The sequence below is a fragment of the Micromys minutus genome (assembly GCF_963924665.1).
Source record: "Micromys minutus genome assembly, chromosome: X".
Lineage (NCBI taxonomy): Eukaryota > Metazoa > Chordata > Mammalia > Rodentia > Muridae > Micromys > Micromys minutus.
This window is the reverse complement of record NC_137970.1, coordinates 29,280,230-29,294,064: the sequence shown is the minus strand read 5'-3', so window position 1 is coordinate 29,294,064 and position 13,835 is coordinate 29,280,230. Positions and strand designations below refer to the sequence as shown.

Here is a 13,835-nt window from a genome sequence, read left to right as displayed (position 1 = left end):
TTATCCTCAAATTACAAAGTGAGCAGCAAACAAACTATATAAATGACAACACTCAGGGTGAAAGAAACCAAAGTTTTCACAATGCCATAAGGGGAAAAGAACTTTATAAATAAAAAAAAATAATTAAGTAACAGGATTTGCTTTGTTTTACATTAATTTCACTCCTTTAAACTGATTACAACTTCAAAGGCCCATTGCCCCTCATTTGAATTCGAACATATTCTTGTTTACAAAGAAATGATTAAAATGGAGCTGCTTGCTGTTCAAAGGCAAGAAGGACCACAGGGCTCAAAATTGGGAAAGCCTGGCAGTCACATCAGTCAGTGCAAAATCTGCATTTTATTAAAGACATGTGGGAAGATCCATTCAAAAATACATTGTGCTCAGTAAAAATTAACCATTTCATGCTGTTAATGAAGGTTACCACAGAGTAGATATTTGTAGAATATGTACAGCAACAATAGAAATTTTACAGAACTTTAGAATGGAATACATGCCAGAAAAAACTTGTTAAGATGTACCAACACATGATACAAAGAGTTATAGAAACACTTTACAAATGGTTCATAATTAGCTTGTGAGGAATTGTAAGTATTCAACACTTTAAATTCAGTTTGGATTCAAAAATTAAAAAGATTAACAACCACATCACACCCTTGCCACAGTAAAAAGTATGGATTACACTTTATATAGTAGATTATAAAGTCTATGCAATTAAGAATGTCCACTGATTTTCATCTACCACACATCGGATGGCATATCCCTCTGGCTTATCCCGATTTTTGTTTTTAAGAATGAACAGGGGTCTCAGTGTCACCCTGTCCTTCATCTTCCCAGAATACCATACCCTTCAAACTTAGTAAAGACTGAAGACGCTCTGATAATTATCTAAATATATACAGAATAATGACCTGAATTCAGCATGGCACAAAGCAATTCTTGGAGCTAGAACTCTGGGGTAACTGTTTGGTTTGGCTTAATTGTCTCTGTTCATCAATGCAAGTTTACAGTGAGAATCACTTCTTGCTATCACCACATAGCCTGCTCCTCCCCCAGCCCAACTCCATCACTGACCAAAGAGAGTCAACAAGAGAGGGAGAGACTGGTGACTAGAACCCACTGATCATCCCGAGGGAAATGGATTTTCTGTGAGCTTTACTTTCCACTTTTGGAAAAAGGAAGCCAGTATGGAGAGTACACATTCTCCACAAGGAAAAGCATAGTCTTTCTCAGAAACTCTACTGAGTTTTTGATGATTCTGGCAATAAACACTTTAATCCCCCAATAGGGACAAAAGTCAAGGCATCTACCTTTTCGATTCCTGGGTTTCTTCTGATCAAACCTGAAGCACAGCACTAGAACAAGCTTGTCTATGCCTGAAATGAATCACATCAGCCTTCTGGGAAGGGAACTCTCCAACCAAAGGAAGTCCTGAGGGATTCTCAGCGGGTCTGCCAAACACAAGGGGACATGGAGGGACAGATAAGGCCTCTTTCTCCCTGATACTCTGCCTGGGAAGAGCAGCAAACAAGGCAACTTCTAATCTGCATACAACACAGAGACTGATTTCAGATTCCCAAGGAGGACCAGTTGGACTGAGGATCAAAGGGGTGTTGTGAGCTCACCCTTGGAAAGGAAGGAAGGGCCTTACTAGTGAAACCAGTTTCACTCCAGCAGTTCTGCTGGCCCTACAATTCCAGCGTACAGACTATGACACTTTTATTTATTTATTTATTTATTTATTTATTTAATTTATTTATTTATTTATCCATCCGTCCATTCATCCATCCATCCATCCATCCATCCATCCATCCATCCATCCATCCATCTATCTATCCACCCATCCATTCATTTTTCTGGCAAAAACAAGAGACAACCCTCCCTTAAATGTAGGAGTAAACAGTTGAATGAAAGTACAAAGCAGGTCAGATCGTATTTAACAGCCTACAGTAAATAGAAAGAAAGGTGGGTCATGCCCAGAGAGGAAAAAGGTGGAGTAGGGAACAGGCCAAATGATGATGAATTGAACAAAGCGCTGTGGGCAATGATGGTTTATAGAAGGAACGGGCACAAAGTCTACCATCTTTTATAGTACATTGAATTTAAAAAAAAAACTAATTGCATGGGCAATAGGCCCAGAGTTTCCTAGTTACTTGGCTTTTCCCTCCAGGTGTATGCAAACAGGTAAAGGCTTTTCTTTTCTTGCATGGCTCCTTACTCATGGTTTCTATGATTGAACTTTTTGATTGAACCAGACCCTTAAGATATTCTGGACTTCCGCTGGTCAAGAAGCTAAAGAGGAAACCATAACCATTTGCAAGTTTGGATTTGCTTGTCTGTTTTATTTTCTGGTATTCTGGCCTTTTACAATTTGGTAAGGACCTACTCCTAAGATTCCAGTGCTGGAGCTGAGTGACATTTGGACTGTTTTGTCTGCAATCTCTTTTAAAGAAACTAGAACTGTTATTTCTTAAGCCTTAAGTGAGTTTCAAGGAACTTTTTACCAGTAATGAACTAAAGGAGGCAAGGAAATAAATATCCCACTTTGTTCTGACTTGGCTTAGTGAAACCTACCATTATAGACCCAGTTCACAGAAGTAGGTATCTGTGGCTCTTCATACGTACCCACATAGTGGGGTTCAACAGCCCACTCTAATGAAGCAGGCAATGAACTTCCAAATGCAAAAGCAATGTCATCCAGAACACAGGTTTTGAGCACTAGAGATATGCAGTTCTGCTGAGTCCCAGCCAAGGCCCAGCTATGACTTCCAATGAGCTACTTACTATCCTTGCCAAAAGCTCTGTGACCACTGAGACCTAGGTGAACAGAATGAACAAAGCCTTCTACATACTGAAAAAGTAATCCTCTGGCCTTTGAAAAAATTATACACATATGAGTTATTCTCAATACATGGCTAGAAGAAAATAAATGGCTTTTTTCCTTATTTACTCTAAAGACTAGTTTAAGTGAGGATACTATGATATCAACTAAGAGGTACTGGGAAGGGAAAATGGGGTAGCATTTCCTAGTGGAGTCCACTAATTTTCTGATTAGGAACATGCTAAACTGGCTAACTCTACAACCACAACATACTTGTATAATACACAGCGTGACTAGAGACTGACCAGCATAGGTCTGCTTAGAATTAAAGTATACAACTGCATATGGTAAGTCTTAAAAGCATGTTTTAAAACAGATTTAACCAAAGCATACAGCACAATACTTCTAGAATAGCCACAGCACAACCACCAAGAAAGAGTTTTGCTTCTAATCAGTCTGCCATATGCTAATATTTTTAAAGAGCTATTAAACGACTTGAATAAAAAAACAAAGACATTTTCTTTCGGTAGACACAGCTGAAAGCCATGATGCCTTTGAGCAGTTGGTAAAAATCATGCCAATCTGCCAGGCTGCTGCTTGCTTCTAAATATAAGCCTCATGGCTAAGAAAGATTTTCTAAGGATGCTAACCTAGAATTTAAGTTCTCAAACATATATAAAGTAACTCTGGTTTCCTCCCAAAGTATGCACCTTTTAGCAGGTCCACCACAATGGCAATGAACAATAGGATTGCAAGGATTTGAAAACAGTGGTAGAGGATTCTTAAAGAGAATACAATGTCGAGGAATTCACTCTTGCAATTATGTAGCCTGGAAAGCCCAAGGCCAGAGGCAAACTCTGCAGAGTGGTTGGCCTGAAATGGTCTCAGGCAGGACTTCTTAACCTTGGTACTAGTAATGAGTGGAAATATTCTGGGGGATGCCTAGCAACATCCCTGGCCTCTACCCACTAGATACTGGGAGCAGCCCATGACAACCAACTGTCTCCAGACATTGTCAAATGTGCCCTGGTGGGCAAAACTGCTCTTGGCTGAGAAGTGGTGCTGCAGAGATAGCTCACTTGAACCTCTTGGCATCGGGTCCTCTCTTCTGGTCGTGGGCTCGAGAGAGTCCTAGACTTCAGTTAAGACTGAACAAAGATCAGTTAAAGTTTCCTTAGAACTTCAGAAAAGAAAGAGGATGATAGAGAACTAAAATGAGAGAGACGGTGAAAACAAAGGTTCTTTTTGAAAGGTGATCAGCAATAGCTTCCTAACACAAAGTACTTCTAAGCCTTCAGTTCAACCTTTGTGTCCTTTAGGATGTCAGCACAGATAACAGAACACAGATGTCATCAATTCCCCCTCCTAAAAAAAATGTGGGGGTTTTGTGACTTTCAGTCAACTCCTTCCCGCTGTGGATGGCATCTTTTTGAGGCCAATGAATGACCAATCAGAGGGGGAAGTGACAGTTAAAAGCTAAGAGAGGGCTCATTAGATCTGAGAGAAAAACGTTACTGCCCCCATCTGTGAGCAGGAAGAGAATAAATGGGATTGTAGATTCACTTATAGCTTATTGAGGATCAAGGAAAAGTCAGAACGGACAAGAGCTAAGAAGAGGATAAAAGAGCTAGCTCAGAAACACTAGTTGAAAACATTGTAGCTATTTTCTGGCTCAAATCTGGGAATGTAGGAAAAGTTAAGTGTTGACTTCATCAGTTAGGAATAGTTTGCTTTAGGTAGAAGGCAATTGTTCTAGCCCTTCTTTAAAGAACCATCATGAATATAAATGCTCTGCAAACATCTGAGATCCCAGTGTTAGCAAAGATGACAACATGGGAAACCAGCCCCTTGGTGATGACGAGCCACGAATGCCACAGCATGGCAATGGGACCTCGCGGTTCCTAAGCACACAGCACAGTGAGAAGTCTTTCCAGAGGAAACAAAATGTAGTTTCTGGTTTTGCAGGGGGCAGGGGGCAGGGGATACAAAGGTACAGACCTAGTGTGAAAAAGACTTAAATATACAACTTTTTAGTGTCACTATATCCAGGCAAAAACTGCTGAGGATCTACCTCACTTGGATAACTAAAGATGTGCCTGGGAAAAGCCAGAATTCAGAGCTACCCAGACAGCACTGAACTGGTAACAGAAACAAGATAGGAAAAGAACTCAAGAGCATGCAAAATGAATCAAATTGTTTCCATGATAGTACCCAGTTGAGTTTCATTTTAGTGCCTATTATACTTATTAAAATTAAATAAAAAGCACCTTAAAATGATCTCTATATATATAATCAATACACATCATTAATAGTATTTATATAAATATGCAATATGCACACAATTTAAGCTTCAAAGAATCTAAGACCTTTATAATCTTCATCATCATCAGTGCTATGATTCTCAAAATCTCAGGGAAGGGTTAACAGTTACTCAGCATATTTCAGTGACAGCTGACTTTATTTGTGAACTGACAGTCTCAGAATTCTGGAATAAGTACTAAATACTGAAAAGTTACGTCTCTGAGGGATGGGAGTGATCTCTAAAAGTCTTATTGCTAAGAGACTACTTTCAAACCCTATGACTACTGATAGATGATGGTGTTGAAGTGTTTGAGTTTTTTGTTTGTTTTTTGTTTTTTACTTTTTTGTTTTGTTTTGTCCAAGATGGTCTAGAGACAGGTGGGTATGATGCTTGCCGGCCAGAGGCCTTGGTGATACTGGATAGTAACTTGGGAGTTGACAGTGATCAGATAAGAGAAGGATGTAGTCCTGTTCTGATAGATGGAGTGTATGTATATACAGGTGTACATGATGACCTTTGTTATAAATGGACAGTCCCAGGAAGGAAAAAAGGACATAGCAATTTTCTTTACATCTGGAATTGCTTCAGGAGCCTTGTAATATATTAGAAGAGCAACAACAACAACAACAACAACAAAGCAGTTAGAAGAAGAAATGCCATACACGTAGCTCAGATCCCACCTGAAGGCCAGAGTCTCCAGGAGGGCAGACAGCACTCAGGAGCATAGAGCTGGTTTGCAAGATCCGCAGACAGGTGCCTCTTACAACCTCACAACAAGGAATGTTCACTGGCAAATCTTTGGTCTACACTCTAACACTAATGCTAAGTGGAAGAGCACATTCTCTGTAAAGACCCATGCACACCACTTCTGTCTGTCCTTCTCTCATGTGCCAGTTAATGTCCCTGGACACAAATGAGAGCCAAGTGTCCTTGGACAGAAATGAGGCCTGTTGGGCTCCTTACTGACTTATCCAACCTTCTTCTCCCATGGGCCTTGAAATAGATGCTGTATTTGTCTGCTACCAAGGATCATGTCTAGAGGCTACTGCTGGGGCCTAAAAGTTGAGCAAAGTTTATACTGTTACAATCACATGTAGCCACAATTCAACTCCCTTTATTATAAGTATAATACTCACTTCATATCACAAATGTATAAAAATATGGCAGATAGTGTCATAACGATACTTTCTTTAAATGAATATATTTATAAAACAGACAGTTATTTACCATATATATATTTATATATAGAATAAAATACTCCTGATGCAATATATAAATGTTACTGTTAAGTTTTTATAGAAACTACTGTAGCTGTCCCACTGCTTCACAATGTTCCAAACAGCTCAAAATAACTTTACATTGTAACATAAAAGGTATGATTATAACAGTACAATATTAATTATAAATAAATGTTACAAATCCTATCAAATATGGAAGCTTAGAAAACAATTTAAGACATACAGTCATCTGCTAACCCTTCAAAGGGATACTCATAGATTACAATAAACCCCACATTTAGTCTAGTCAGAAAATAATATGTGGTAAGGGCATCGGTCAACATGAATTTTTCTATCCCTCATATCCAGGACACACCCTGGCTTCCCCAAGTTCAACAGAGATTGCACTAAAGCTGGAATGTAATGGGGAGAAACTGGCAAGAATTACTTCTTTCTCAATGGCACACTCTATCCATTCTCACACAAGATCTGTGGGGAGTGATGATCCCTAAAGAACTCCCGTGGCTCTAAGATCCCTGACTAGCATTTGTGGCTGTGAGGAGCCAGATGGCCCCTCTCACACACAATATTGCACACACCTTCATAAAGCTGAAAATACTGGCTTATTACCCTGGCCCAACCCATTTCCCAACCCACCCTGAACCCTACCCTCCCAACTGGCTTATCTTCCCCCTCCCCCACATACATACCCTCCATCCCAGCATAAATTACAAGGCTGTCTCTTTTAAATCATTCAAATTTGGCATTCGTGAGCGATTTGTTCTGTTATAAGGGTGCCCATTTGGCCCACTCTTGGCACCCAGTTGTTCGGAATAGGAAGGCCCCTCTGTGGCACTCCTGGTCACAGAGGACACGTGCCAACCAGGATCCATCTGACCTGGCAGCTGAAGGGCTGGTCTGCCTTTTGGTGTAGGTTCCTGCCTGATGTTGCTGCTCCCACCAGAGGCCTGGCTCAGAGGGTGAATCCGAATTTCTGAGAAGGAATTTTTGGCTTGTTGAGCTGTTAAGGGCTGGAACCGAGGATCTGAAGAAGCCGGGTGATTGGTTGATGAAGAGAGATGCAACAGCTTGCGAAGGGATTTTAGTGGTTGGCTCTGAAAGAAAGATTCAGGTATGCCCAAGATTTAATTTAGAGTAGGTGAAGGACATGGAAGGACATAAAGTTCAAGTGCAAGGTAACTAAACAGAGGCAGGAAGGGAGACCACGTTTCTCATACTTCAGACACAGAAAGGAGAAACAACAGCAAACATGAGTGTCCCTTTCCTTTTTCAGGAGACTTCCCAAATAAGTCTTCACTTATATTTCACCAGTGTTAGGGTTAATCTTAACTGTTGAAAGACTGGGTTTAGAATCTCTGTGGAAATATACCCCTGGGTGTGTTTATGATGGTATTTCTAAAGAGATTTTACTAAGGTGGGAAGACCCACTCTGAATGTAGGCAGCAACATCCCAGCAGCTGGTGTCCTTGACCAAATAAAAGAAGAAAGTAGGCTGAACACTGGTACTTCTCTCTCATTTTCCTGACTGTGGATACAGTGTGACATGCTGTCATGCCTTCCCCATTGTGATAGACTCTACCCTCTCCATCTATGAAGATATTTTGCCACAGCAATAGCAGGAGTAATTAATAAAACTGGATAGAACTTTAACTTATAATCATATCTAGCTGCAAGAGAAGCTGGAAGATGTTTTAGGAATAGATGCAGTGAATTATTGTATAGCAGTTCCCTTTTTGATACTACATCCTCATGTTCTATATTGTATTTTAATGCTTCATTTAATCCTTTTGATGTGGGAATGGCACAATCTGGGTACTAAAAATACAAAGAATTTCAGCTGCTCACAGAAACATTGGCTAGTGGACTTCCTGCTAACAGAATGGCTGCTGGTGAAAGGCCCTCCAGGGAATGGCACTGTTCAAGGGAGACAGGTATGGAAACAGAAAGCCAGGTCCTAGATGAGATCTGTCCCTCTCTAGCAAACTATTTTCAGTTAACTCCTGAGCCTCAAGTTTTTCAGTGGTGAAAGGCAGCACTTTCTCTTCCTCTACCATAATCATTAAATGCAGGAGAATCACTACCAGAAGAGGCATCGAAAGCCAAGTATGTCACTATACAGATTTAATCCTAGATATATGCATGGGAGGGTAAGACAAGAGAATCGCAAATTTGAGAGTAGTTTAGGAAACTTTCCAAGATTCAAAAAACAAAAAAACAACAACAGAGCAACACACACACAGACACACACACACACACAGACACACACACACACACACACATATACACACACACACACACACCATAAACAAACCAAGCTATTACGAACGCACCATAGGCTGGAAAAACTCAGAGTACTTTTATCCTGAGTGCCATACTATAAGCCACATGCATTTTAACTATTGGTCAACTTTGAATCACATTAAAAATCTCTAGGAAAACTTCCAGATTTGAAAAAACGGGGTGCTAGCAACCAAGATAAATGAATTGTTAACCAACTCAAGGAGAAAGAGCTTCTAGGAAAGCGCCCTTCACAATCTCTATGGCATTATTTTCCAAAGAAAGCTGTGAGGTCTCCATAAGAGGTGGCAGAGTGTTCTATGCACTGGAGATATTCAAAGGGCATCTTTCTCTACCCTCATCTCACTTATGTACCCCAGGGTGACCTCCAACTCTCGATCCTCCTTGCTCCTTGCCTTTATGTGGCACAGGTTGGCCTGGATCTCTGTTGATATAGCCCAGCATAGTTTCAAATTTTTCATATTCCTGCCTCCAACTTCCAAGTGTTGAGATTATAGCTCTGTGGCACCATCCTATACTGTTTTTTGGTTTTTATTAAAATAATAAAAATGAGTCTCTCTTAGTCAATTTTATAAAATTATCAAGCAATTATAATAATCCAGAATCAGATGGAGAGATGAAGTTATTAGAAAGGTGCCCCTTAGCACCAGGATGTCAGATCTTTGTGTTCCTATTTTGAATAAGCATCTACCCACCAAAATTAGGATATCTCATTCCCTATGTCCCCATTACCCTCAGAGTAGATTATGCCATAAGTACAAAATATGAATGGCCAGACAAAGAGAATGGAAATTTTGGAGAACTTCTGTTTACAGTTCCAAGTAACATATTATAGTGAAACAAGCCAGATCTATAGCCCTAGAATGTGGGATATAAATCCAGGAGGATTGTTAATTTCAGGCCAGTTTGGATTACATAGCAAATTGTAGGCAAACCTGCACTAACTGGTATCACGCTTTCTTAAGGAAAAAAAAAAAAAGAGAACAAAACAGAAAATCTATAAAAAGTAGAGTCACTGCCTCTCAATTCCAGAAATTTGGTTAAAATAAACATGGCAGATTATGTCATTGTGTTTATTATGGGGTATATAAAAAATATAATACTGAAACATTTCCAATAAGGATAACTGTTTAAAACAGATATGTTAATTACTTGAAAAAAGAGATGAAAGCTCTCTACATGGCAGATAAATATAACCCCATGTTACTGTACAAAATGTAGTTCCTAATAAAAGTGCTTGCCTGTCTTTATAAAAACAGTTTGGATTTCAAAAGTTAAAATACTCTTTCAGAAAGCTTCTATTATCTGGCTTTCAAGGCCCAATTTATATGCTACCATCTTTAATTTAACCTTATTCTTCCCACAAACTGTTTATCCTCACCAATACTTCATAGCATACCTTACTCTGTAATACCATCTTCATGTACCTGTCTCCTGAGCTGTAGTGTATGGGCTACGACTAGCTCTTCTTCATTACTCCACATTGCTCCTCTGCTCTCCCCAGCTAGGTGAAGGGTGGTGGAGGCTTCCTTTTTTCCACAGTGGGAATCACTGACATAGGATTCATCCTGACTTGCAAAGTAGCATCAAGGCTATTCATTATGGTCTATTTGGGGGAAGCTACTTATTTTTCTCCTTCCTTGCTTTCCCATCCTGAAAATCTGGAAGTGATGCTGGCTGCATTCACCTGGGTCTGTAGATCTGAGAGCTTCTCAGGTCGCCACTCCTTTGGTCTGCTGCTTGCAGTGCTAGAAGAATGAATGGCTTTCTGTAAAGTCAATAAATCAGGACTATCAGTGTTGGGCACCTAGAGGGAAAGATAGAGAAGGATTCAACAAGTACACCAACAACCTTAATTAACATATACAACCACACCCAAGAGGAGACCCAAACTGAAAAGTAAACTGAACTAAACCAAAATTTAAAAGAGGGAGAAAAACAAAACAAAACAAAAAGGCCCAGTAAGTAAACCAAAACTCTCTAAATGTTCATGATGCAAGTAGTGCTACTTAAATTCTGCTGCCTTCTTAGTAATTTTCCCTGCATTAGGAAAAATTGGCAGATGTCATGCAGCTTGGTTAAAACCTTAACCCTTAAAGCATTCCCATGCTGTTAGTTTCAGTAGCTGTAAGAGAGAACAGTTAAAGTGGGGTGGTCCAGGAACGGTTGTGGCATCCTCATTCCATACTGTAGTTAGGTTATGAACCAGTTCAATAAAACAAAAGCAAAAAGAAAATCTCATGCTGGGAATATGATGCAAAAGTCTGTATTTGATACTGCCAAAGAAGTCTAGGGAGCTTTCGAGGGGAGAAAAAGTACGGAGGTATGGTTTGAATCATAGTCCCAAACCACTGCCCAGTAAATCTGGGTCTGGCATTATGTACTTAGAAACTGCTTGAAATTACACCACAAATTTCGAATAAATGCAATTGGTTTATTCAATGGTTTTAGTGGACAAAGGAAGAGTTATACCAAATGCCAAGCAAAAGCCATGGCTGTACACCTAGTGACTAGCAAAAGCTAGAGGCAGGTAAGGAAGAACAAGTTATCAACTAGGACAAGCTGCTTTTTTTCATGGAGCCTGCTAGCTCAATTCAAAGTTGGTTTTAAAGAAACAAACTGCCAACCAAACGGTTACAAAGTACATGGACTGAGCCAAGTGCAAAGACATTTGTTGAGCTTGTCAATCAGATTCTTAACAGGAATTAGAAGATTTCAAGAATGCTGACTGCCAATAATTGGCTGGTCAGCCCATCCAAACCAGCCTTACTAGTTTGTTTAGTAGGCTTATGTGTCAATGTCTTTAACTGGTGCAGAAAACCCAGAATAGGCATATATAATATATATAAAGTATATGTATTATATGTATATTCATATATCCCAGTTAATTTATGAAACTGGCTCAGGTACTTAACTAGCACAAAGATTATGACCCCATGAAAATAAGACATGCTGTTGTCATCAGTAAAACGAGTTTACTGGAGCAGTTTTCAGGGCTACGATATGTAAAAATGGGTACCATGGGTGGAGTGACTACAGGAAGCTTTTTCAAAGAAGAACTATGCTTTAAATGATTCTTTGAATTAAAAAGAGGAAAGAGGGATTTCTTGATGCTTGGATTCTCTCCGTTGGTGGAGTCTGTCTGTAATATAAGATACAAATGAGCTAATAGCAAAAAAGAAAATATAAAATAAATAGGTGCTTTAATTGAAACTACTAGACCTTAAATGATTAAATATTAACAATCATGGAAAGAATCTCTGTGCTTTGCATCTAGAAAGATTTTCTATTATTTTTTTTACCGGGAAATAATAATGTAAGTTTAGACAAGTACAAAAATTTTCAGAGTCTATACAATGGTTATGAGCAATAGTACAGGGATACCTGAGACCTTTAGGCACCTTCTTATATTATGCTTAATTAGGAGTTTATTTATTGCCAAAAATAAGACTGTTTTGAAGAATTGTGTTTAATGAGTTACTGATGAATTTCAGCCATTATTAATTGTTAGAACTTCAGCAACTAAGAGATTTTACCATATGGATTATTTTTTTTATAAAAGAAAATATACACCAAGTCCTTTAGATTTTCTTGGTCAATTAACTTGATACAGTCAATATCACTTGGGAGATGGTTACCAGTGTTGGTGGATACTAAGGGTAGTTGAGCAGCCCTACACTATACTGTTAGAAGTATATACCTCATTTAAAATATCTGGTACAATTCAGAATTCTGGATTTCAAAGAGATAGAAGTTTAATCTTCAGGGCTGGTAAGATGGCTCAGTGGGGTACTTGGCAACCAGAGACTGAATCCCCAAAACTCACATAAAAGTCAACAGAGAGGACCAACTCCACAAAGTTACCCTCTGACTTTTCTATACTATGGCGCCTGTGCACTCCTCCCTCATATCATGCACATGCAATCATTTTTTAAAAGTTCAATCTTTACATTGAAGTCATTTCAAGCTGAGATACTAAGTAAGATCCAATTACCAAGTTAGTAAAGTCACCATATGCTCTGTGGACTTATGTAATTCCCTGGGTATATAACTAAAACCAGATTCCCCAAGGCAGCTTCTAGACTTGCTGGAGTCAAAGCAGGCACCTTTACAATACAGAATAATTTTTGGCACCTCTCTCCTCTCTTTTGGCTACCTCAGTGGTCAGAGAACAAAAACGTATAGAAATGCAGTAAGATCATCTCTTCATTGGTGTATATGTGAAGACATTTGTGTAAATATCTGAGTTTTTCTGTTTTAATGAGAGGCCTTTCACTGGGGAAACCAGTTTTAATTCTGAGAACTCTGTGACTTTGGACAGGTCACCACTTGCTTGGCTCAGCTTCTATTCTAGTAAACTATAGGATCAGCTATACCTGGTCATCTGGCATCAGATTTCAGTTTCTTGGAATCTTGTGTAAAAGTTTCAATACCATCTTTTTTTTTTTTTTTTTTTTTTTGGTTTGTCTCACTTAACTTTCTATCTATTGAATTTTAGAAAGTGAAAACAAGTTCCCTTTCGTTACATTTGAATGTTCATTCAAAGGAAGCAGAGTTAAGCTAATGCCAGGCCTCAGCGCCTATGGTCTGGCACTTTGCATGTGTTATGTGGGAATCTGACTCTGGATTCCAAACCCTTACATTTTATTCTTAATTAAAAAATGGAGAGGTGTAAAAACATTCAATTTGGAAAACTAAAGGCATTATGATCTATGAAAAGCTATTCTGAAGTCAGCAGAAATAGTTAATAAAACCTTTAAGTAGAGAAGAGGCTAGAGAACAGCACCTTTTCTATAACCCTCATCTATACTGTTTAAAAACCTAGAATTCAAACCAAATCTTGAATAATAAAGTTAGGCAAGATCTGTATACTTCGTTTAGCCACAGCTAGGCAAGGGCTTTAGATTTAAAGTTGGTCTGAGGCAGACAGGTATTGAAATCTAAATCTATATACAAGACAGTCTCAATTATTCTACTCTTACTATTTTCTACAACTTAATCACATCCCATGGTTGTTGGCATGTAGTTAACAAAACTCCACAAAATTTATAACACTGGCCAGGAAGAGCTGTTAGGAGGATAATCCTTATGATAGGTAACCGTCTATAGACAATAGGCAGAGTTTAAGTTTTTAGGACTTAAATTATTTTAAACATCCTAAAGCAAAGTCAGACCC

At 38.9% G+C, this 13,835-nt stretch overlaps 1 protein-coding gene across 2 annotated transcripts in view; it reads right to left on the bottom strand.

Moving 5' to 3' along the window:
• Window positions 1-7,068: 7,068 nt before the first annotated feature.
• CDKL5 (cyclin dependent kinase like 5) overlaps window positions 7,069-13,835 on the bottom strand; it is a gene marked incomplete at both ends in the record, with an annotated part of 129,399 nt that continues 122,632 nt past the window's right edge. The window contains 3 exons of one of the 2 annotated variants that reach the window (XM_080910892.1): window positions 7,069-7,455; window positions 10,347-10,466; window positions 11,679-11,801. In XM_080910892.1, coding sequence (XP_080767018.1) covers window positions 7,069-7,455; window positions 10,347-10,466; window positions 11,679-11,801 — 630 coding nt within the window. The remainder of the gene's footprint in view (window positions 7,456-10,346; window positions 10,467-11,678; window positions 11,802-13,835) is intronic. The other variant, XM_080910893.1, reaches the window with a different exon arrangement.